The sequence below is a fragment of the Gopherus flavomarginatus genome, chromosome 10 (assembly GCF_025201925.1).
Source record: "Gopherus flavomarginatus isolate rGopFla2 chromosome 10, rGopFla2.mat.asm, whole genome shotgun sequence".
In the NCBI taxonomy this organism is placed as follows: Eukaryota; Metazoa; Chordata; order Testudines; family Testudinidae; genus Gopherus; species Gopherus flavomarginatus.
This window is the reverse complement of record NC_066626.1, coordinates 44,626,111-44,651,022: the sequence shown is the minus strand read 5'-3', so window position 1 is coordinate 44,651,022 and position 24,912 is coordinate 44,626,111. Positions and strand designations below refer to the sequence as shown.

Sequence of the window (24,912 nt, the reverse complement as noted above, 5' to 3'; positions counted from 1 at the left end):
AAACATAGGAACCCCTCTGACTTTTGTTAAAATAACAAATGGTGTTCTTTAAACAGTCCAGGATTACAGTTCCATCGAATGCCAGCATTACCACTGTAGTAGCGGAATTGATATGTTTTGGGGTATTTTTGTTTTGCTCTTAAAGGTACAGTGACTTTAAACAAACCAAAATCATGCTTAAGTAGGGTTCTTGGAATCTAAATAGGAAAACTTTGAAACTTGATCCATTCTTTAGGGAAGTAATTCCAAAGCTATAATTTACACAGTGATATGGTCTTTCTTTCAAAAAAACCCTCACAGATGTCCTATTAAATTTAAGGTCCAGATTCATTGGTGTGCTCTGGCTGCTTTATACTGCCTTAAAGATATAAGGCAGCCATAAACTGCTTAAATTGTATGAGATTATAGCTGCTTTGCTTCACTAGGGTGTTGCCAAGCATTTTGTGTGTGTGTGTGTGTGTGTGTGTGGTGTGTGTGTGTGTGTGTGTGTGTGTGTGTGTTTAAGAGGCTCTGAAATATATTGAATATTTTATGAACAGGAAACCCACTCTTCCTCAGTAGCTGTCCCAAATTCTTCTGTGTGCAAAGATATAAGGACTCTGTTAAGTCACAACTTTATATCTTCAGCTGCTGTAAACAGGTAACTCCATTGACGGGCCCAGAGTGTCCATGATGGAAAAAATGTTATTGCTATTTAGCATGAAGGTCACTCAACAAAATGTAAAAACTGTTCTGTCTAATAAAAAACTGGTAACTGAAAACAAATAGGTAAAGCTGCAGAGCAAGAGGGTGCTTGGATGAGAGCAAGCTGGTTGAAACTCAGACTAGGTAAGACACAGATTATGCTAGTTGAATGGGAAACGCATCTGGAGAAGATCGCAGTGATATCGTTTCTTTTGAGGGATTCTGTCATCCGTTAAAATTCACTCGGCTGCTTCTGGGTGTCCAGCTAGGAGCAGTGGTCCGGAGTCATTTTGCAGTCTGTGATTGCTACAGATTGGGATCTTTCCTTCCAGATGTGGACATGACTACAATTGTCTGTATCTTTGTCACTGCTAGGTTGGGTTACTGCACGTGTAAAGCTGACAGACCCCGGTCATCGGTGGGTGGGATCGAACCTGGGATCTCTGAAGCTTAGTGCATAAGCCTTTACTGCATGAGCTAAAAGCCAACTGGCTGTTAGCAAAGGCTGTAGAGCAGACTCATTAATTGCTCTCTAAGTGGTCTCAATGCCACTAGATGGGACAGAACACCACACCCAGGAGATGTGTGCCTTACACATGGACCTACACTTGCAATTCACTTGGGAAGTTCAGCTATGGTGAAATTCACTCACGTAGGTTGCCAACACAAGACCTCCATGCTACTGTAGTCCCACGTACGCCATATTTGCAGGGCTTCTGTTGGATTTGCATGGTGTGTACATCTTGTGATGTCCCTCTGCAGAGAACTGAATTTCACTCTGTGAATAATTCTAGCTGCCAATTCACAATTTTTCTTTGCAACAAATGATTTTTTCCAGTACAAAAACATACATTTACATTTGAAATGTCAAGTGCCTCTTTAAGTGATTGTCTACACTCTGCGTTTATACTGAATTTAGCAGCGTTAAATCGATTTAACGCTGCACCTGTCCACACAACGAAGCCCTCTATATCAATTTAAAGGGCTCTTAAAACCGATTTCTGTACTCCTCCCCGACGAGGGGAGTAGCGCTGAAATCGGTATTGCCATGTCGGATTAGGGTTGGTGTGGCCGCAATTCGACGGTATTGTCCTCCGGGAGCTGTCCCACAGTGCACCATTGTGACCGCTCTGGACAGCAATCTGAACTCGGATGCCGTGGCCAGGTAGACAGGAAAAGCCCTGCGAACTTTTGAATTTCATTTCCTGTTTGCCCAGCGTGCAGCTCTGATCAGCACGGACTGTACGGGAGATACTGGATCAGATCGCTTTATGGGCAGACAAATCTGTTCTATCAGAGCTCCTTTCCAGAAGATGAAATGCCAAAGCATTTGAAAAAATCTCCAGACAGAGGCCACAGCAGGGACTCAACACAGTGCAGCGTGACAAGCATAACGGAAAGCCAAAGAATCAAATGGATGCTCATGGAGGGAGGGAAGGGGGACTGAGGACTCCAGCTATCCTACAGTCCTCACAGTCTCCGAAAAGCATTTGCATTCTTGTCTGAGCTCCCAGTGCCTGAAGGGTCAAAAACATTGTCCTGAGTGGTTCAGGGTATATCTTGTCAATTTACCCCCCTCCTCCCCCCGTGAAAGAAAAGGGAAAAAAATAGTTTCTCGCCTTTTTTCAATGTCACCATATGTCTACTGCATGCTGCTGGTAGACGTGGTGCTGCAGCACTGAACAGCAGCATTCCCTCCCCTTCCTTTCCTGATGGCAGACGGTGCGAAATGGTGGAAAACGGTCCTCATCATCCTGTGAGTGCTCCTGGCTGGCCTCGATGAGGTCGGAGGGGGGCACCTGCGCAACAATGGGAATGACTCCTGGTCATTTCCGGTAGACGATACAAAAGAATTGAAAACCGTCCTCATCATAGCAACTGAGGGCTGAGCTCCATCAGCCCCCCCCTTTCATGTCTATTGAAGAATCTGTACTGCCTGGACTATCATAGCAACGGGAGGCTGGCTCCCCCTCATTTTATCTCACTAAAAACTCAGTGTCTCTTATTCCTGCATTCTTTATTACTTCATCATACAAATGGAGGGAACACTGCCACGGTAGCCCAGGAGGGTTGGGGAAGGAGGGAAGCAACGGGTGGCGTTGTTGCAGGGGCACCCCTTAGAATGGCATCATCATTTCTGCGGGATCTCGGGGGCTCTGACCCGAAGTGGCTGTGCTCTCTGGTTCTCTAGTATACTTGCCCCATATTCTAGGCAGGACTGACTCTATTTTTAGACAAAACATAAAGAAGGGAATGATCTGGGGAGTCATTCCCATTTTTGTCCATGTGCCCCGGCCGACCTCAGCGAGGCCATCCAGGAGCACCCATCACAGCAGCAGACGGTACCAAAAGACTGATAACTGTCATTGCCAATTTCCAATTGCAAATGGTGCAAAATGACTGATAAACATGATCACCAATTTCCAATTGCAGATGGCACTATAGCTGATAACCGTCTCTGCTACCTTGCAAAGAAAAATGAATGCTGCTATGTAGCACTGCAGTACCGCGTCTGTCAGCAGCATCCAGTACACTTACGGTGACAGTGACAAAAGGCTAAACGGGCTGCATGGTTGCCATGCTATGCCGTCTGCTAGGGCAATCCAGGGGAAAAGGGCGTGAAATAATTGTCTACTGTTGCTGTCACAGAGGAAGGATCGAGTGACGACATTTACCCAGAATCACCTGCGACACTGTTTTTGCATTGGGATCTCAACCCAGAATTCCAATGGACGGGGGAGACTGCGGGAACTATGAGATAGCTACGGGATACCCACAGTGCAACCCTCTGGAAATCGATGCTAGCCTCGGTACATGGACGCACACAGCTGAATTACTGTGCTTAGTGTGGCCGCATGCACTTGACTTTATACAATCTGTTTTAAAAAACCAGTTTCTGTAAAATTGGAGTAATCCCATAGTGTAGACATACCCTAATTTTGGCCTCTTATGATTCCTTCCATATGTGGTTTCCCCTTCCCATTAGCATAAGTATTCGGCTAGTTTTATTTGGGAATTGGGTAAGAGGGGAGAGAGAAGAGGATAAGCACTCTGCATTGCAGTAGTTTCTGTACCACAGTATTGCTGCATACTTTCTGTAAGCTACTAATGCAAAGTGCTAACCTCCACAGAAATCGCAGTCCTACAGAACTTTCTGATGGCTTACTTAGTCTGAAAAAGAAGGCATAAGCAATGTATCATGTTATCTTCACTTAGATTGTGAACTATGCCAAGAAGTATGAAAGACTACTTGGGTCTGTGAAGAATTGATGGAAATGCTAGTCTTGGTGTCTGAAACAATCACATCCTTTTTCAAATAAACCACTAGAAGGAATAGCAAACAGAAGTTGGCACAAAATGTGAACTGTGGGTTTCTTGAGATCACTAAATTATCTTTGGTTCCAGAACAGCATTTGTCAGTGATTTTGTGGATAGTGGGAACTCTATTTATTTGAGATGGGTACATGGTCAAATGCCGACGTTTGTGGAAACATATTTATTCCTGTAATGTTTTCTCAGGGCTCCATGAAGCACAGTTCATCCTTACATAAATAATACCCATGCAGTGCGGCCCATGTCATTATCTACGGAGCTTATTTGTTACATAAATGCCTAGGATACAAGCTATTTTGGAGGCTGGAAGCTTTTAGTCCTAACTATCGAGTGGTGCTTCTGCTATTTCTAAAGGAAATATTTAAGCAGGTGAAAGGCTTATGTTTGAGAAATAGCTAACAAAAACCAAGCAGCAGCTACCTCTGATGATTTTAACATGTTCAGACTCCCAAATAAACCAGAACCATTATTGGATGAGATGATGAAGGGAAAACATTTCAAGATGATTAGCCCATGGCTTACCCTAAAACAGTGTTACTGGAAAATTGCTTATTTTCTCATTTTTACCATATAATTCTAAAATAAATCAATTGAAATATAAATATTATACTTGCATTTCAGTGTATAGTATATAGAGTAGAATAAACAAGTCATTCTCTGTATGAAATTTTAGTTTGTACTGACTTTGCTAGAGCTTTTTATGTAGCCTGTTGTAAAACTAGGCAGCAATCTAAATGAGCTGATGTACCCTCAGAGGTACATGTACCCCTGGTTGAAAACCACTGCCCTAAAACATGCTGCTACAATGGGTGTTTACTGGGTCCCAAACAAGCTTAGTGCATGTCTATGGAAATACAGTTATGATGCCAAAAAAAAAATGGTCTGGTTGTTCCAGACAAATGCACTCCCGTTGCACATTTGTTATTCTTCTTTTCATGCTATGTGGCTAATGGAGGGAGCATTCTAACTTCTTTTCAGCAAAGAGATAAAATGGACAAGAAATGTTGATGTTTACATATGCGGCCTACAATGTGTATCTTGGGCCACAGGTGGCAGGGTGTAACACTCCCTCACTCACTCTGGAGGAGGGAGGTTGCTGAAGGCTGTCGGTTGCCTGTCTCCACTCTTGTCTCTGATTAACTAGGCTCAGGCAGCCGGCAAACAACACAGTCTCAGGGAGTTGGCTATAGTCTGGGCAGGGCTCAGGCAGCCAGCAAACAACACAATCTTCCAGGTAGGCTTGGGCCTGGGCTTGCAGGGCTCAGGCAGCCAGCAAACAGTCTCAAAGGGGCTGGGACCACTCGTCTTCAGAGCAAGCATCCCTTGCAGAGGCACAAGGGTCGGTCATCCTGGGGGCGGGACAGGGGGATGTGAGCCCTCCCTACTCCACCGCGTCCCAGCCTAGGGCACTGGCAGAGGCAGAATCAGATGCCCTGGGATCAATGGGGATCCAACCGCAACACGCTGACGCAGGGGCTCAGGGCTTTGCAGCCAGGCCTCCGAGGGCTGCCCCTGGGCCACTTCCTGCCTCCGCTGGGGTAGGTACCTTTGGCATCCAGTCGTCATCCAGCTCCTCTGTGTAAGCAGCAGCGGGCACTCCGGGCCAGTTGTCATCCACGTCCGGGGCTTGGGCTGAGCCAGGCAGGGAATATGCTCCGTGCTGCTCTGGAACCGGCGAGACGTCCTTTCCCTCTGCGGGCTTCCCCCTGAATGAGCTGCAGGTCTGGTCTTTTATACTGCTGGCCATGTCTCTGTCCTTCTGTTGAGGGGGGCAGGACAGCCTAGGCTCCGCCCTCCAAGGGGTGTGTAACACTCTCTCACTCACTCCGGAGGAGCGAGGTCTGTCCACCTCACTACACAGGGCAGTGGCAGCCCAGACCCCGACCTCAGACTCCCACCATACAGGGCCCGCTGGCTGCCTGTTTGGGACCCCCACCATGCTGGGTCTGCTGGGATCCCCAGATTCCCACCACATAGGGCAGACCGGCTGCCTGAGCTCACCTGGCAGAGCCAGCCGGCTGCCCCAGGCAACTGGGAACCTGGCGGACCCTGGCATGCTGACCTGCCTTTAGCACACAGCTGAGCTGGGCCACAGCTGGGTGCGAATTGGGCCTCATGCGGCCCGCTCGGGTTGAGAACTGCTAATGTAAACAATCATCTTCCAAGACAATAGCCATCCAACTGAAACTATCAAGACAATAATAGCACTCTTGCTTTGATTTACAGGAAGAAGCAGTTGCAACAGAAGCTATAGATAAAGTGATGATATCCAAGCAAATTAAACAAAACACCTTTAAAATAACATAAGCATGTTGTCAGAAATCTGTAAACACCAGGAAATGCAACATTGCTGCCCTCATAACCCCAGCCTTGTTTGTCTAGTACAGCAAATGGTGTGTGCTCCTGTATTCAGCGTTCTTACAGCTGTGGGTCTGATCTAACCATGGATATTAATTTCTGACTCCACTGTGCTCTAATACCTAAGCGGGGATAAGGTAACAATGCAGTCTTATGTCAGAATTTCTTGGCTTTTATTCTTGACTCAAAACACCAAAGCCCATACAATGAGCTAATAATGCTTAAGCATAGTGATGCTTTCACTAAACAATATAGATCACAACTCAAGAGTCTGATTTTTTTTTTGAAAAACCAAAGAAAACAACAATCAACATGAAAATTTCCTGCAAGACATTATTGGGAAAAACAGTAGGTTATCTTCTTCTGGCATCTTTTATCATTTTTAGTGTTTCCTTTTTGAATAATTCATGGCTGCTTAGCTTTGATTTCTTCTCTAACAAATTAAAATCTATAGTTTTTTCTGTACCGAGGAGACAAGATAATCTTGGTTTCACAATGCACAGGAAAGGAAATATTTTGCTCGGTGTTCCTGGTTTGCTTAAAATAAAGGAAGCTTACAAGAGTCATCACTGAAATAGACATCCGTTAAACCACAAAAAAAGGAGAATCCCAGGTTACTATGGAATCTGGAAAATTTCTTGGTTTCACTATAAACGGGCAGAATAATTTTTACATCTGAATGTGGAGTTGTAGAGGCTCGGGACTAAACAAGGATGTTTTGTATGCTGTCATGGTAATCTGACTTTTTTCTAATGTCAGCAGCACTTCAGAATTACTATGGTGAGAGGATGCAGGTGCTACACAAGAAAAAAAGAAAGCAATTCAAGTAATTCTAATCAGAATACTGAATACTTATTAAAACAATGGCATGCAGGAGGAATGCTTATAAATTTGTTAAATAAAAAGAATTTCCAGCATTCATGGTCTTAGTTACAATTTTTTTATATGAAGACTGAAATACTATTTACATTAAGCATGTAAGATTGCATGCCAGAAGATTGGAATGTCTGTTAATTATAAATAGTTGTCCTTCCACTGCAAATATGAAAGGCACTGTTCACTAAAAGCCTGTAATTTTCAATTCATGTAGAATGTATGGAAGGTGGAAATAGTTACATGTTTTGTATTTTTAAGTCAACGATGACACTGCAGCTTTTTTTCTCAGTCCCACTTTATGCAAACAAAATACAAATTTGTTCCTTTGGATGGAATTTTTATGATAATAAAGACCATATTCTGACCTGGGATGCAGCTAAGAGTGAGAATTGCATTTATGTATCTGAGGTCAAGCTTTGGCTCCTAGGGCATAGGCAGAGACCACACATGACACTCTCCCTGAAACATCTTCTGGCCTGAGGACATGTATTAGTGCAGTGAGGATAGAACTGTGCCCAACATTTTTATTATATTGACTTTAATGAAAATATACTGAAAATTTCTGTGGTACTTAGTCTAGAAACTACCAAGAATCTTTGAGAATAAGGTCAATGCAGTAAACTCCATCCAAATCCTGGTAGTAAACCCAGATAGCAAAATCCATGCCCTGCTAAGACTCCAGACAAATGTGTTGTACATACGTCACTCTATAAATGCTAAGTATAATTGTTTTTCTTATTTATAAAGTTGTTTTTTTAAATGATGACTGATTGTGATGTCCTGCTCAGGACACCCAGAACTGTGAGCCACTGTGTTATCCCTCTGCCTCAGTAAGAGAGACTGCTCAGCTGCTACAGAACTGTGTGTTAGCTCCTTAACACACCAGCCTGTCTGCTTTGCCAGGGAACTCTTCAAGACTCTGCCAATCTAAACCTTGCCTGGCAGTAACAATCAGTGAACCCCAGTTCTTGAGTTCGCCAGAGAAGGAGTAACTCTGGACAGTCACTGAAATTTAGATTTGCTGCCTTCAAAGAAACACAACAAACTCCAGCCTGTTAGGTTAGCTGAAGACTCTCACTTCACTTTAATACACAGTACTGAAATGGTGTTGTAATAAAACAAGAACAAGCTTATTAATAAAGAACAGAGATTTAAATGATACTAAGCAAGAGAAAAAGAGACAGGTCTGGTTACAAACAAAACAAAATTAAAAAAACACCTTTTAGTGACTAAACCTTGATCTTAGCAAGTTACAATCTTTGCCTAAGCAGTTTTCTTACATCAAGTTACCAGCATCTCCAGCTTTCCAGGTCAGAGGACTCAGCATTCATAGAATCCAAGGATGCTGGTCCCTTTGTTCCCTAAGAGATGGATAACTAGAATGTCTGTCTGTTTGCTCCCCTTATATTACCCAAAGTCCATTGTCTCTGCCTCGGGGTTCAGACTCTGCCCCCTCGTGTGCTTTGTAAGCTGTAGCTTATTCACTCTGTTTACAGTATATGTAAATACACTTTCATTGTCCTCTGCCAGTAATCAAGCCAGTTGGACAGGTAAATACACATTCCTTTGTCTAGGGTAGGCTGGATTTATGGCATATACATTTTAAGAATATATTTCTAACACAAATACATAACTCTTTATACACAAACTGTCCATACATCACACAATGATTTTGGGACCAGCATGTCACCAGTTTACATATATCTTACATGACACCGTTTAGATACATATTATGACAACAGCGTGTTGTGGGTACTGAGTGTGTCAGACCTACTTATGAGTTACAGTATGGTGGGGCCTCTGCCAATTGGCATTGAGGGCCCCTCCCACCCCCCGGTCCCACTGATTGTGTTCCCTGATTTCAGAGGGTAATTTTAACAGGCTTTTGAAGAGAACACTATCATTTTGTTTTGAAAATTTATTTGGGGGAATAAGTGGATTTGAAATTGAATTTGCTTTCAAGAGATGTGGTTTTTCTTATCAATAAGCTATTGTGTTTTGAATACACACTGTACTCTGATAAAACGTCTGGCTAAGCTTGAGGATTGCCTTTATCTAACTGAATGTTTAGCAAAGATACCTTTCAATGCAGATCTTCAAGAGACTCTCTTTTGTGGTTCAGCCATTCAGTAGTGATCTGTTTTCACACATTGACAGGAGGCTACTGTCTTTGATAACTTAAAATGTAAATCTGTCTTTGAGATACTGTTTGTTTCAAGTTTCAGAGTAGCAGCCGTTTTAGTCTGTATCCGCAAAAAGAACAGAAGTACTTGTGGCATCTTAGAGACTAACAAAGCTTATGCTGGAATAAATTTGTTAGTCTCTAATGTGCCCGAAGTACTCCTGTTCTGTTTGTTTCAAGTATATGGTGCAAACAAACTTCAGCCAGTCTCGGGTCTGCATGAATGTTTGCATGTCCACACTGATGTATGTATCAGATTGTGCTTCCAGAAGAGGGCATGAACCAGTTTGTGTTTACAGGATCCATATGTGTGTGTCCTTGTTGTGCATTTGGTTTCCTAGCTGTGCCTGGGTGGCGCACATAAATAGATATATGAATGAAGTTTGGGAGAGGAAACAGTTGTACAGGTAAAAGTGTGTACACAAAAATGAAAGCTGGGGCAGATAATTTGGTCCATACTGCAGATAACTGAGGGACGGATTTTCAAAGTTACACACCCAAACTTGTTTGCATAAATTTGCACGGGACCAGTTTATACACTCAAAAGATCTGATGTGCATGTGCATGGCCAGTTAGTTGCCTGAGTGGCTGTGTGTGAAGGCATCTACGTGCACGCATACATCAAACGTTTGCATGAAAATGTATGTGCATGTCTAGCTTTGAGAATCTGTTCAATATACTCTGGGTCTTGTGGGTACAGAAGGGCAGGAGACTATTCCTCTCTTGTACTTGGTTCACTGTATGATTAACTGCAGCCTAACTCTCTCTCTATTTTTTTTTTTAAAAGAGAGCTCCCAAAGTAGCATTCAGCTGTAAGATAGACACTCAGCCCTACCTCTTAGACCACTTGCTGCTTAAGAAATAGAATACAAATGTAAGGGGAAGTTTTGTACAGCACTACAATTTTTCCTCTACTATCAAAATTTGACCTTTCTTTCACATACTATATGTTAACAATACTTTGAGCAAAGTATGCAGATTTCATTGCTTTGGAGCTTTTGGAAGCCTGGGTCCAATTAGCGTCTCTTTCTAAAGAGATAGGATAATGTATGCAAAACAGCCGAGGGCTCCTGGCTAGCATGCAGATTTCTCACATTATTTCTCCTGCAGAGTATTAAAATTCTCCACCATTGCCCTGTCTCAGAAGTTCTTTAAAAAATAAAATTCCTTTAGCTAATGGATTTAGAGAGAGATTTGACAGAAAGCTTTAGACAGGTTTTTATATAGAGAGAGAAAAAGAGAGAGAATTGTTCCTTAATAAATGACAGTAAATGCAACAGCTGTTTATCATTCTTCTTTGTCATGCATGCCACACTGATTAGGCACTGCACCGAAGGTGGGGTAAAGCTTAAGTTACATTTGAGCTCTCATGCCATTTAAGGCCAAAATCCACAGAAAACTGCTAGCAGAACTGATACTTTATGCCCAGCAAAAACTGATTCCAAACCTTGAGTGTTACACTTACAGCTTTATGCTGTTTTTGTTTCATCCCCCTTCCACTTTGTTTTGTTGTGCTATTGGTCTGTTTTTGGTTTGATAACTTAGAGCCAGATTCTGCCAGCCCTATTCTGGATGAGTCACAGCTTGTCCCACTGGAGTCAGTAGCACTGTTCAGGGAGGAATGTATTATTCAGCATGCATATGGATATCGGAATCTGGTTCACCCCTGTGAACCCTGGGTGACAGAGATGGCAATTCCCTGCAGTATCTTTTGGAGGTGTTACTGTATTAAGTTTGTGGGTCAGGGATTATATATCATTCCCTGGGGAAAGGTGACCACAACCCTCCAGGAACTAAGAGCAGTAGGAGGAGATTAGGCAAATTCATTCAGGTTGTAACACCTCCAGAGAGGTACCAATACCTGGGGATGCTCACAAAAACTGGTTCAAACTAGATTCTTCACAAACCAACAGACAAAGAAAGGACTGACTCAGCCTGCTTTCTGATCCAGAAAACATACAGGATAGTCTGTCCTAGGAGGGCCCCAATCCTTCCTGGGAAGGGCTGAAAGGACTTGACGTACTGAGGCCTTGGCCACACTGGAGAGTTACAGCACTGGTGGTGGCTTTACAGCGCTGCAACTTACTCCCCGTCCACACTGACAAGGCACATACAGCACTGTATCTCCCTAGCTTCAGCGCTGCATGTATTCCACCTCGACGAGAGGAATAAAGAGAACGGCGCTGGTGCTGCAGCGCTGGAGTGCCAGTGTAAACAGTGATTAATCTTACTACGTTGTAACAGACCTCCGGAATTTTCCCATAATGCTTTTAACTAAAGAACTCTCTTTGTTTTGTTATGATGCCTCTCTTTGTTTTGTTGTGAACTCGGGGCTCCGGGAGCTGCTTATCTAAAAAACAAACACAGCTACTGTTTGCTCGAGCAGAGGCAGGCAGGGAATGGCCACAGCTAGTGTTTGCTTGAGGAGAGAAACAGCATGGGAGTGGGGAGGGAGTCCCTCGGAGCAGCTGCTTATCTGGTCTGAAGGCTATTTGCATTTAAGAGTGAATGAGAGAGGAGTGGGGGAAGTGGTCAGAATTTGCAAGACAGGGAGCTGACACAGTGTCGGCTCCAAAAATCCACTCTCTCTCTCTCCCCCACACTCCCTGTCACACTCCACGCCACCCTCCTCTGTTGAAAAGCACATTGCAGCCACTTGAATGCTGGGATAGCTGCCCATAATGCACCACTCCCAACACCGCTGCAAATGTGGCCACACTGCAGCTCTGGTAGCTGTCAGTGTGGCCACACTGCAGTGCTTTCCCTACACAGCTGTATGAAGACAGCTTTAACTCCCAGAGCTGTACAGCTGCAAGTGTAGCCAAACCGTGAGGCCCTATAAGGCTGATGGGTGACTACAGGTAAGCTTTTAGCATGCATATAGGCCCTTTTATTGTTTCTGTATGTTTTCTTGGTAATGTTTTCACCTTAAGAATAAATGTGCTTGCTTATAAAGAGCTGTGTGGTAATTCATAACTGCTAGCAACTATGTTGTTCATGGCCTTCAAAGAGAAATCAAAACACAGATACTCACCAGCTTAGGCAGTCTGACTTGCTAGGGATATCACAGTGTAGGCAGGGGATTGCGCAGTCTACAAAAACCCCAGGAGGGAGAGACACTCTCTGGTCTCTGCCCAAGAGAGGTGATGACTGAGGAGCTGGGAGCCTAGAGTGGATGCCCTTGATGGATCGCAAAGAGAGACTCAATGGACAACTGCACCTGTAAGTCAGTGGGAGTCTGGATAAGGCCCCTACTGCTAGGGGTAGAGTATGCAGGGGAAAACAGGTGAGATGTCTTAAAAAGGAGAGGAGATGAAAGGAGGCTAGTCAGAGTAAAGTTTCTGAATTTTTTTCTCACTTTCTCATATCCTTCTCACCCCATTCTAAGCCCACCAAATTAGAGCTGACTGGAGGATAGCAATTGTGGTTTTTTCGGGCTCAAACTTGCTCAGTAGCCTGGTGGTTATGGCACAGGCCTGGGACGTGGGAGACCCAGGTTGAAGTTCCTGCTCTGCTTGGTTTAGTGCAGAGTTTTTCATCCCAGGCCAGATCATTTCAAATCAGGGACTTGAACCTGGGTCATCCACATCATGTCCTAACCACTCAATATAGGGGCTCTTGCTTTGTCTCTGACCCAAAAACTTCCCCAAGGAAAGTTTAGTGGAAATGGATAGATAGATTCTGAGACATATTTTAACTTTGGCACAACAGCATATTTTGCCAAATCAGCAAAACTATTTCAACGAGCTCTGCACAAATTGTACAACTGTTCTGTGGCAGGGCAGCTGCTCATATGTGGCACGCAGGGGGTTGATTTTCTATTTGCCAACAATTGCACAGAGAATATAGTCTAGAACTACCCATCCTAATGCATGTGTTTGTCATAGTTTATTAGTGTAGGGCACCCATCTTCCAGTGATATAGACTGTAGAAAGAGCCCTCTGAAGTCAGCATCTTTTATCAGGACATCAGCCTAGGAAATTACATCATAGTTAAAGTAGGAGGGGTCAACTGCACAGTACAGTGTGTGTTTTGCTACACTATATTGGCTTTTCATTTACATGGTAAAAGAGGATTGTTTATTAATGAGGCTCAGTTCACCTGAATTTCACCTCTGGGTGGCCCATGGAAACCCCAGAAGCTTCAACAACTAAGCAGGCATGAAGGATAATCACTGAGTGGCAAATCTCCTCTCTCCAGCATCTATAGAATTCTTGATTCAGCATTCCACAGTATCCCTTTCCCCGTGACTCCTCCCAAATGTATTACCCTATATGGTGGTTGGATTGTCCTGGGAGAACTCCTTTGAGTCTGCTGAACAGGACTGCTTAGTGGGTTCATCTTTGCCACAGTGCTGTGTAATTCAATGAGGGTAATTATTCTGCCATCCAGTGGATTTTACCTCTCCTTAATGGGGTGGTTGGCATAATAACTCTCCAAGTTTCAAAGGACTGGGCTTCTAACCCAAGGAAAACAAAGGGCCAGTTTATCCAACCACTTCCTTAACAGTGATTTGAGGAGAAGATATTCTCCAAGCGAGTCCAGGGAGCCAGGGAGCAAAGGCTGCAAGAGGGTATTTGTTTCTATTTATGACTCTGGCTGCCTGCAGCTATGGTCTTTGAGGGTTTGTGTGGCTCAGAAAGGTGCAAATGTTCTGTGATGGGTCATTCCCTGAGATGCAGAAACCAAACGTGTCTTACACTGTCAACTTGTGATCAGTTTTCAGGCTTTGTGATCAGGTCTTGAGTGTTCTCTAATGTAACTTGTTATTTTATTTAGTACTCAAAGTTTAATTGAATCCAAACCTCTTCATTGGCAAATACTGTAACAAGGTTTCTTTGGAGAAATGCTAAAGATGTGTCATAATATTTGAAAAAAAATAAATGTGAATATTTTGCCAGCACCTATAATTTAGGTAGTGGGAAAATGAGTGAAGTATCTCTTGATGTGAAAGGCAGTCATTGCTTTTCAGATTTGGCTAAAAGTAGGAATTATCTTAAATGAATGGGTTGACGATATATGAATGGCTTTAATTTAGGCAGTTATGAGACAGACATGCTTTAATTCTATGTATCAATAACAAATGTTCTGCATTTCCAAAGAACTTCTCTCATTTAACTGTAGAGCCCAGCCCAGCCCAGTAGATAGATTAGTTTATTAAAGGCTTCATTGTGGTTACATCTAACATGGCTAAACAAGGGGGCCCTCTGGGCAGCCTCCTTAGACTTGGATTGTAACCCTGAGCACGTAGAGGAGAGCAGGGGCTATGAGCCTGATGCCCCCACTGCCCTGAGGAGCAGGTAGGTAAAGCCCTGGCTCCACCCTCACCTCAGCCCCTCATGCCCAGTAAGTTTTGGTGGCTGGTGAGTAGGAGGAGTGAGAAAGGGCAAGTACTAAAGGCTTCAGAACGTTGGAGATTAAAACTCTTATGTCCACAAGAACTCAGACTCCCATCTGAACATCTTCTATTGGCAGAAAACCCTCAGGGTTCCATTCCAATAGGCAGGCAAATTGGACATGCATTAGTTCCTCACCATTAAGGATTTCTATGTAGGTCAGCTGGAAGAGACAGAGGTACAATAAGATTGAGTCATTTGAACCTTGTAAAATGCTTGTGTGAAATGATTCTTGTTAACAGAGAGAAGAGGAAGTTTGAATTTTACTCGTAAAGCCTCAAGATGTACTGTATATTAGGAACTTCATGCAGTTATCACTTAGAGACCTCTTTCGCTGCTAAGGATTCCTCATATCAGCTCCTGGAATCCTTGTTCCTTCTGTATATATTTGTAACTTTTATTTTATTTCCAACTTAAAGTAAAATAATTTTAAACTTAGAAATCATCTTCAATAGCCAAGTATCACCATCAACATATAGGTACTGCAGGGACACTCTTTTTTATGACAGGTTTCAGAGTAGCAGCCATGTTAGTCTGCATCCACAAAAATAACAGGAGTACTTGTGACACCTTAGAGACTAACAAATTTATCTGAGTTGAAGCTTACACTCAGATAAATTTGTTAGTCTCTAAGGTGCCACAAGTACTCCTGTTATTCTTTCGTATGACAAATTCTTTCATATGACAAATTCAAGTTAGAAGCTAATTATAACTCTTCGCATAACTTGAAAATGGGAATATATTATTAATAGCATTTACACTAACTTGGAAATGGAAATATATTCTTAATAGCATTTATACTGTCCATCTATGTACTGCAAATCCTTTCTGTGATGAGAATCATTAAAGATCGTAGAAGCCTGGTTCTCAACTGCTTTAAGCCTCAGAATAATGTTCTAGTTAGTGTCCACTTTATTTGGCTTGATGCCGACTCATTGCACTGCACATGAATTTTCGCTCTGCTTTTGTTGACTAACAGTGAAATTAAGAGAATGTGTGTCATGACTCAGAGTTGCCTGAAGGATTCATCTGAACAAATCTCATTTTAGTGAATACACCTATTGTTCTAATTGTGCATGTGTCCTAATCCGAGAGGCCTATTAACTAAAATCTTTGTGCCCGCATTACACTTGGATGTAAAGCAGCTCAGCTTCTGTAAAGGAACTGAATACAGCCCATTGACCCCTGGCTCGTCCACGTGCTTCTGTAAAGCTCTGTGGATGGGTACTTCAGCTTTAGAAATGTGCTTCACGCCGTACAAGAGCTACCGAAACCCAGCTTGAAGTTGTGCTTCATGAAGTACAAGTCCCTTCCTGTTTATGTGCAAAGGAAATCTTGGCAAATTGATTTAGATTGGCAGCGCAGTCGAGTTTCTTAGATCATGCCTTAATCCTGCCTTGTGTAAACACAGCGTTCAACAGAAGAGGATATGTGAGGGGTTGAGTGGGATGTGTGCTCGCCCTCTGTGGTATTTTTGATTTACAATAAAATTCAATTTAGTAACACAACAATGGAAAGAAGGGAAAGAATTTTGTATTTATTTGTTTTTGTCTTCTCTTTTTAATACCTGGATGAATACAAAACAATGCAACTAGCTGGAACAGTAATTTTTGCAACTTTTGTGTTGGAAGCACCGTTGTAAATTGAGTCTAATGCATTGTAGGTTTTTGCAGGAGGCCTGAATTCTGTTTCATTTCCTGAGTTGAAATCCTGGCCCATTGAAGTCAAATGGCAAGACTCTGACTTCAGTGGGACCAACCAGGATTTCACCCATAATCTCTTGTCCCACCTGTCCAGTGCAGTGCAATTCATTCAGCTACCTGGGAGGGAATGAAAACCTCATTTTATCAACATAAACCTCTGCGGTTGACTAAGAAACTGCTGATTACTTTTTAAGGGAATCCCTTTATCTGTTTGTGTGTAAGGGTGGGTGACTACAATGCAAGGCCTTCAGCATGAGAATGTAAAAAAATGGAGAGCTCCCTAAGGCTGGAGAGAACACCTGAGGGGCTGAGAACGGGGATGGGATTGGAGAGAAATGCACAGTGACGCTATATTAGAAAAAATTATTTCCCAAAACAAACCATTGTCAAAATCTAATAGCTGAATCTCTTCACTGGCAACAGTGTTTCTTTAACCTTGAAAAATCTTCTATTCCACTAGGTTGGGGAAAGCAGATTTTTGTAGGCAAATAAAGTAGAAAGAGTTTTTCAATCAATATCAGACATCATTATTATTTATGTTACCATAGTGCCTCAAGTCCCAACTGAGATCAGGACCCCATTGTGCAAGGCACTATATGCACACTTAGAGACAGCCCCTGTCCTGAAGAGCTCATGGTCTAAAGACAATAAAACAAAAGGTAGGAGTAGAAAGAGGTGAAGTAACTTGCCCAAAGTCACACAGCAGGTCAGTGTGACAGCAGTCAGAGCCAGAAATAGAATCTAGGTATGTCTCCCAACTCCTACAGCAGGACATGCTGCCTTTCATGGTAAAGGCTAGGAAGGCAGATTTTGTACATAGCCTAGTCAGTTTTAGAAATTGCTCCTGTTAACACTTGGTTGAAATGTCCACACAATGAGCTAGCATGAAAAAGGAATCCACTGACACTAAGGGATTAAAATGTAGTTCTTTGTATTAAAGCAGCCTAATATGTTGTATATTGCTTGCTGGGTGGAATAAGGATAGTTGAAACAAATACAGTGTCTGGTAAATAAACTCACTTCTGCATCAGGAGACTCTGTAGTAATAAGTGACTCAGCCCTCAAACTCCTACTCTGCTCTGACTGTCGCACAGAGTAAAAAATGACACTGTTCTGCTAACTAAGCTAACAGTTTTACATTTCTAGCTCTTCTATAATTAGTATTGATTCTAAGCTCTCTCTGGTCCTATGACCCTTGTTAGTGTCCTATTTCTCTTATAAAAGCAAGTCAGCATCTGCTGCCAATTTCAAAATGTTTGTAAAATACTTTAAGTAGAGCTTGGAAGACTTTTGATCTGAGTAATTCTAAGACTGCAGCTTCAGGCTCCTCAGTTAGGACCATGGTACTTGGGAAGAAGTTTTCTGAAGTCAGCATCACTGTTCAAGTAGGATTTTTAAAATAAATACCTGTTCCCAATGTCTCTGCCAAAGGGTACAGATACCTTGTCCTTGGCAAACAATGAATTACTGGCAACTCGTGCTCAGAAGTGCTCCATTTATGGCCCCAAAAGCAGGAATTCCAGAAAGGGAGGGACCACAGGGGTGAAGTCTTGTCTCTGAACTCTGGGCTGTATATATGGATAAGAAATGTAGAGCTGAGTATTTGGTGCTTATCGGGTTTTCTGTATCCAAGAGATAAAGTTCTTGCTGGAGAAAGGGCTCTGACTGACTCACCTGCCATTTTGTTGTATAGAATTGCTTCGCCGGCATAGTTTTCCTGTCAGCTGCCATCTTGAACTTTCTTCTTTAGGGAAGCAGTGCCATTGACTGTTAATTTTGAGTTACGGTAGCATGTTGGAACACTAGGCATTCTTGTGCCCACAGTATCTGCAAAAGCCTACTCTAGCCCTCCAAGTTGCTGTTTTGGGTGGGCACTGGTTCTGGGACAACTGATAGCACATTTTTCTTCCTGGTGTGTGGTGTGAAAAAATTGAAAGTTGATGTTTTGCCATGTATTTTGCAAATCATAGGTATACCATAATAGACATTAAAGAAGCAGAGAGGCAGGGTGCAACTCTTTGGGATACCAGTTTAAATAACCTCTTCAAGAGAGGAAAAACTCTTTCTCTAGCTGGTAATAAATATAAGATGATCTGGCCTTGGCTGCTATTTTTATCAGTGCTGCAACACGCTGAAATCCCTTCTGAACTGAACAAAGTAATAAACCTGCTGAAAGAATAGATTTACTGACATTTAAGGAAACTTCCCTGTTCTATTCTTTCATGAAAAATTGGGGGATAAATAGTCACATAAATCTTGTACAAATAGCCAGAAATCAAATTAAGAACAGCAGTGATGCACCTCCACAAGAACCTTCTTGTCACGTCTTTCTGAATTCTTTGGATTGGCCTTTTTCAATGGAAAAGTCAGTTGGTATTTTACACACTACATTTAGTTTCTCTCACTTAGCATTCTTTTTGCCTTAGGAGATCACTGCAAGCAGAATATTAGGTATGATGGCAACCTCTATCCTTTAGGACAATGATAACCAAAACCAGGCTTGTAGGGACTTGATTTGATCTCCATGGGGGAGGCAGGACAGTCAGGGTGGAGGTGGAAGAAATAATCCCCTTTCCTAGGATTGACTGGAATTGGACTGAACAGCAACCTATGCTGAAGCAATTCTGACTAAACATTTTGACAATCTGAGGCCAACAGGGCCATTAGACAGTGTGTCCTTGTGAATAGAGTACTGGAGTGAGATTTAGGGGACCTGACTTCTATTCCTGGCTCTGCCACTGACCTGTTGGGTAACTCTGGGGAAGTCATTGCACCGCCCTGTGCCTCAGTTTCCGCATCTGTAAAATGAGGGTAATTATATTGATCTCCTTTGTAAAGCACTTTGAGAGCTACTGATAAAAAATGCTGTATAAGAGCTAGGTATTTATTAGTTGTGTTGCTGAGAGTGTGACTCGAGATCTTGTCACTTGTGCACAAGCTGTAAGAATGACTGAATTTACAGTGTGCTGTTTTTAGAACATAGTGCGCAAAAATCTTACCTGAACAAGTCAAACTCTTTATGAATGAGTGGGTGTGACGCTCCCCTCTGGTGTTGTCTAGACTGGTGATCTGCTAGATCACTCCAATCCTTGACTCTGGGAGCCAGCCTTACCCTGCTCTGCTGTGAGAACCCCCACTCCTGGGCTGTTCACGCACAGCCTCTGGCATGTAAACTGCTCCTTGGTTTGTGCAATTGAATGACACTAGCCAATATCTCTGGTCCCAGACACAACCTTAGGAACCTCCATCGTGCAGTGACCAGTTATGCCACTGGATGCTGCAAGCTTATATGAGTTTGTCAATTTAACAAAGAAATTGATATGTACCAGACTTGTTATCCCGAGGAGAGTCTCTGACACGCTTCAAACCAAATGCACTGCTTCAGGTAGAATATACAAACAGATTTATTAACTGCAAAGATAAATGTTAAGTGATTATAAGTCAAAGCATAACAAGTCAGATTTGGTCAAATGAAATAAAAGCAAAATGCATTCTAAGCTGATCTTAACGCTTTCAGTGCCCTTACAAACATAGATGCTTCTCACCACGGGCTGGCTGGTTGCCCTTCAGTCAGGCTCTCCCCTTTGATCAGTGCTTCAGTCGCTTGGTATGGTATCTGTAGATGTAAGTGGAAGAGAGAGGAAGAGAATGGCAAAGATCTCTCCCTTTTATCATGTCCTTTCTTCCCTCTTGGCTTTGCCCCCCACTCCCTTCAGAGTCAGGTGAGCGTTACCTCATCGTAGTCCCAAACTGACCAAAGGAAGGGCAGTGACTCACTCGAGAGTCCAACAGATCCTTTGTTGTTGCCTGGGCCAGTGTCCTTTGTTCCTCTGAGGCTGAGCTGGGTTTGTCCCATACATGCCCTGATGGGGTGTAAACTGCCCCTCTGCTTTTGGAGAGTTTTTTCCTGGGCTTGCTTTAAGCCATGAGGACACATTTTCAGCCTCATAACTATATATATGAAATTGTAACCTATAACATTACTGTAACAATAATTACTATAACATTACTATAACAACAATGCTCAGTGCATCATGAGCCTTCCGAAGACATTCAACATGACAAACTTTGCATTGGATACCACACAGTCATTTTATAAGGATGAACATGGGGGTGTAGGGTGTTCCCATGATGTACAGAACATCAGAGTGGGTTGTTCTAATATGGGACACACAACTTTGAGGAGTCTAGCACTCACTCTCTGTGCCTATTGACTCCAGTGGGAGGACATACAAATGTTCAGCAGCTCTCAAGAGTTAGTCTCTGAACAATATTAACCATTTACATCTTAACTGCCGAGGACTGCGTTGTTTCATTTCACAACGATTAACATACCCCTTTGTTTTGTTTCTTTAAGACTCCCTGGCTCTGGAACACAAGGCAGTGCTGGAATGGATATCCGTATCAGGTAAGTCATCCTGTTATATAGAAATAAATATACAAGCTCATTGAGAAGTTGTTTTTACTATGCAAATCCCGCATTTTATGCAAATGTTGATTAGCTTTATCAGACTGCCCAACAAACACCATTTCGCTTCCCCTATTGTCTGAGTCATGGAGGAGCAATATGAGCGGCATCCTCAGAGAAGGAAATATACCCGTCCCTCCTGTTGAGGAAAAAGTGTATCAGCGATAACTGGCAGAAAGACAGTATGTCTGGGGGACAAAAATCCCCCCTGAACGAAATGTACGCATGGTGGGAGGAGATACCTCCTCGTATTCAAAGTGTGGGAAACCCAGCCTTGAAAACACTCCCCACTCGTGAGTCCCAGAGCTCAGCCTGAGGCTGAACATTTACACAGCAATTTTACACCCTCACAGCCCAAGCCCCATGAGCCCAAGTCAGCTGGCCCAGGCCAGGTTCAAGTGTTTAATTGTTGTGTAGATGTACTCAGAGAGCTAATAATACTTACCTACCACTCAGAGGTGTTGGGAGCATCAGTTAATCAATATCTATTACATTTTAAACAATATTGTTAATTAGAGAGTTCATTAGAGAAAAATGTCATTGTGCATATGTGGTTAGGAGTTGGCATTGGCAACCATTTCGGAAAGTTCAGCTTAATGGATATGTATTTTTATGCAATACCAGTTTGCATTTATCTCATCACAAAAGTATCATGCTTGCAAGATTACAGAAGAATGTAAATAAGCATCAGGCTACAATTAGAGAGCCCTGGGGATTTCACAGCTGTTTGAGTGAGAGCAAAATTATGTTTGGAACTAATTGCCAGTTTCAGAGCAACCATTTCCTTATGCCTCATCTGTCTTCTTAATGCTTTTAAACGTAAATCCATTGTCATGATATATAATATTTTTTTTTAAAATCAGGTATCAAACATCACCAATATCACCTAACGATGCAGGCTTCAAGACTTGCGGTATCTTGTGGTTGTGTTTTTGTTTTGCAGCATTTCTACCCATCTAAATTCCAGATTTTCAGAAAGCCTCCAAACAGTCATCTGTTTAGCCCCAAATGTTGTTTTTCATCTTTACTTGTGTAACAGCAGTACTCAAAACCCCCAGCAAGGATCAGGGGTCCATTGTTCAAGACGTACAAACCCATAAGTAGGGTTGCCAACATTGTATTTCAGAAATAAGGGACTGTTTTCTTAGCACTCCTGCCCCACTCCTCCTCCTGATAGTAGTAGTAGTATTCTCATAAACAGTATTCACATACTTCGCCAGGGTATTTCTTGCTGCTCTTTGCAGCACTCAGCAACTCCCAATCTTGTTGTGCAGAGATGAAAAAATAAGGAATGTCCCTTGTAATAAGGGGCCCTAAGTGATAATTAGTACCCAAAAGTCTAAGAGAAAACAGTTTAAGAGTTTGCAGTCTGAGAAGTCTAAAATGTCAAGACATGTTTGTAAACTGCATATTACATATATAAGAAAATCTGCTTCTGAAGAAAGAATCAGTATGATTGGCTAATGAGCGTGAATATTTGCTAAGCTTATGATCAGGACAGCGAGGTTGCCCTTTGTTACTGAGAAAATTAGTTGTACTCTTTGAATACTAGTAGAGACCTGTGAGATTCTATAGAGACAAGCAGCAGACAAAGAGAAGGTCCAGTGCCAGAGAAAGAGTTTTGATAGATCGCAAATCACAAAACAAAAACAGTCATTGTCCAGGAGAAAAAATATGTGTTGGGCTCAAATCAAGGTTGTGTTTGCGGGGGTTTTGTTTGTTTTCTTTGTTTTCTAAACGGATAAAAGTTCTAATCATGCTGTGACTCACATGAATTATTCAACATGGCATTCCAGAAATCCAACACAACTCTATATAGATATAGACAAGTGGGTGATTCTGCATTCACTTGGTTTGCTAATGCCCAAATCCTCACTTTATGCACTATAGAAGTTAAGGATCAGGAACTAACATTGGAACTGGTCAAGTTCTCTGCTTTTGTTGTGCATGTGTTATGAGATGAAAACTGGCACATCCTCACAGTGTGGGGGTTCTCACCACCCGAATTATCTTGATTCTTGGGTTCAGAAAAACTTATCAATAGAGAACAACCAACTATCCTAAAAATTCTTCTAATACAAATTTTCCTTGTAAATTCTTTGGGGATTTTGACTGTAATTCCAGCTTCCTTTTTAGTTCATATACTAGAATTAAGTTTTAAAAACTGCCGCTAATCAACCCCCTTACTGGCAATGTCAGCAGACCAGACAAGGACTGAATGGGCCAGAGAGAATGAACTACCCTTTATCACTTATGGATTGTTCCTTCATTGGTGGGGAAACTGGGGAGAGCTTACTATCCAACTCGCCATGCCTTTGGATTCTAGGATTATCAACCAGGCGCCTTTTACCGGCATTACATTAAAAGCTAAGCAAATAAATAAAAAGCTAGAAAAGATTGTTTAAAAATGAGCACGCAGACCTGGTGATGGCAACAATTGAGTTTTTGTATTGTCTGATTCACATAGCTGAAACTTTAAAAAAAACCCACAGTAAATGTGAGCACTTTGAAAAATATTTATTGTATTTTACAAAGCAGGAAAAACAATTATCCCAAAGCATTGGCTGGGCACCTAAGGAAGGTTTTCTAAATATTAAGAAATACATGAAAATAAAGATTTATTGACAGGAAAAGATTGTAAAAGAAGAAATCTGTTAGTGTTATAGAATAGAAATGATCAAAACTACACATGTAGGACAGATTTTGCCCTGCTCTTCAACAACTTTGGGTGGTCCTCCAATGCAAAGCTGGTCTAAACCTGGTGACTCTGGCATAAAAATGCAGTAACATCTATCCCAGAACTCCTCCCTGTCATTGATGTAGGGGACATGATGAGCAGGAAATGGGCATGGCTGAATGTAACTTAGAGTAGCCCCCAGTCTGCTCTAATTTATGTCTGGGACCAGACTTAAAGCCCCTTTACACTTCTGCCCTTCTCAGCTGTGGCAAGCACTCCTTGGCTGCAGGTAAGGATATGGGCCCTGCTTTTTTCTATGTTGTAGGCCAAAGGGATCTGAATGGATTTAATCTATACAAATTGCTTCCTGTCCTCCAAAAGATAGCATGTTCATAGGTCATTTTTAGACCCCTTAAAAATAAATTACATTAGAAAGATGGATATAACTTTCATCATGGTGATGTTGACAGCACTACTTTCATCCCACCGTGGTGCCAACACACAGAGGTAAGTAAGACTGTTTACTGGACCCATTTCTTCCCAGTTCACTGTGCATCTGCAGCTTTTGGTATGCTCTAAATTGGTTGCAGCTGATTTGGAACCCAACGGGAGACAATTGTATAACCAAACATTCCTTTGCTGCATATGAGAGAAGTGTTGGATTCAAAATGGTCCAGAAACGTTTCTGCTCCAGGTACCTAAAGAACTAGGGCCTGGCTTATTGGCATTGCAGGGAAAGGGTATAGCTCAGTTCTCAGGATCTAAATATCAAAGAGGAGAAGTGTAAGTAAGATATGAGGAGGGGCTTCTCACAGAGCTATAGAGCTTGGAACAGGCACCCGTCAGAACTGTCCGAGACAGGAAGATTACGCCTTAGCCAGACTGCAATTTCCCCTCTCTTTGTGGAGTTTTGTGTTTATAAAGCGAATTACTTTCTCAACCTTTTTAAACCTTCTTCTTTCAGCCACTGATGCCTGACCTTCATTACTACTACATAGTCGAATTGTCATTCTATTGGTCCTTAATGTTTTCTCAGTTCACTGACATCAAAAGAAAGGTAAGAACAATCAGTGTAAAAACTTGTCAAGGGCTGTGCACACACTTTCCTTGACTCTTGGGTAGCATGCAACCCTGTCGCTATGTACTGTGCTAGACACTTTAGTTCCATTTGCAAGCTATTGTAGATGTTCACTTTGTGATACTCATGTTAAAGTGGGCACATCATTCTGTTCCTG

The 24,912-nt window shown here is 42.3% G+C and overlaps 1 protein-coding gene across 2 annotated transcripts in view; it reads left to right on the top strand.

Annotated features, from left to right (window-relative positions):
* CERS6 (ceramide synthase 6) overlaps positions 1-24,912 on the top strand; it is a 222,737-nt gene that overhangs the window by 148,410 nt on the left and 49,415 nt on the right. For both annotated transcript variants that reach the window (XM_050916286.1, XM_050916285.1), the window contains exons 5-6: positions 20,890-20,940; positions 24,642-24,734. In XM_050916286.1, the coding sequence (XP_050772243.1) occupies positions 20,890-20,940; positions 24,642-24,734 (144 nt within the window). The remainder of the gene's footprint in view (positions 1-20,889; positions 20,941-24,641; positions 24,735-24,912) is intronic.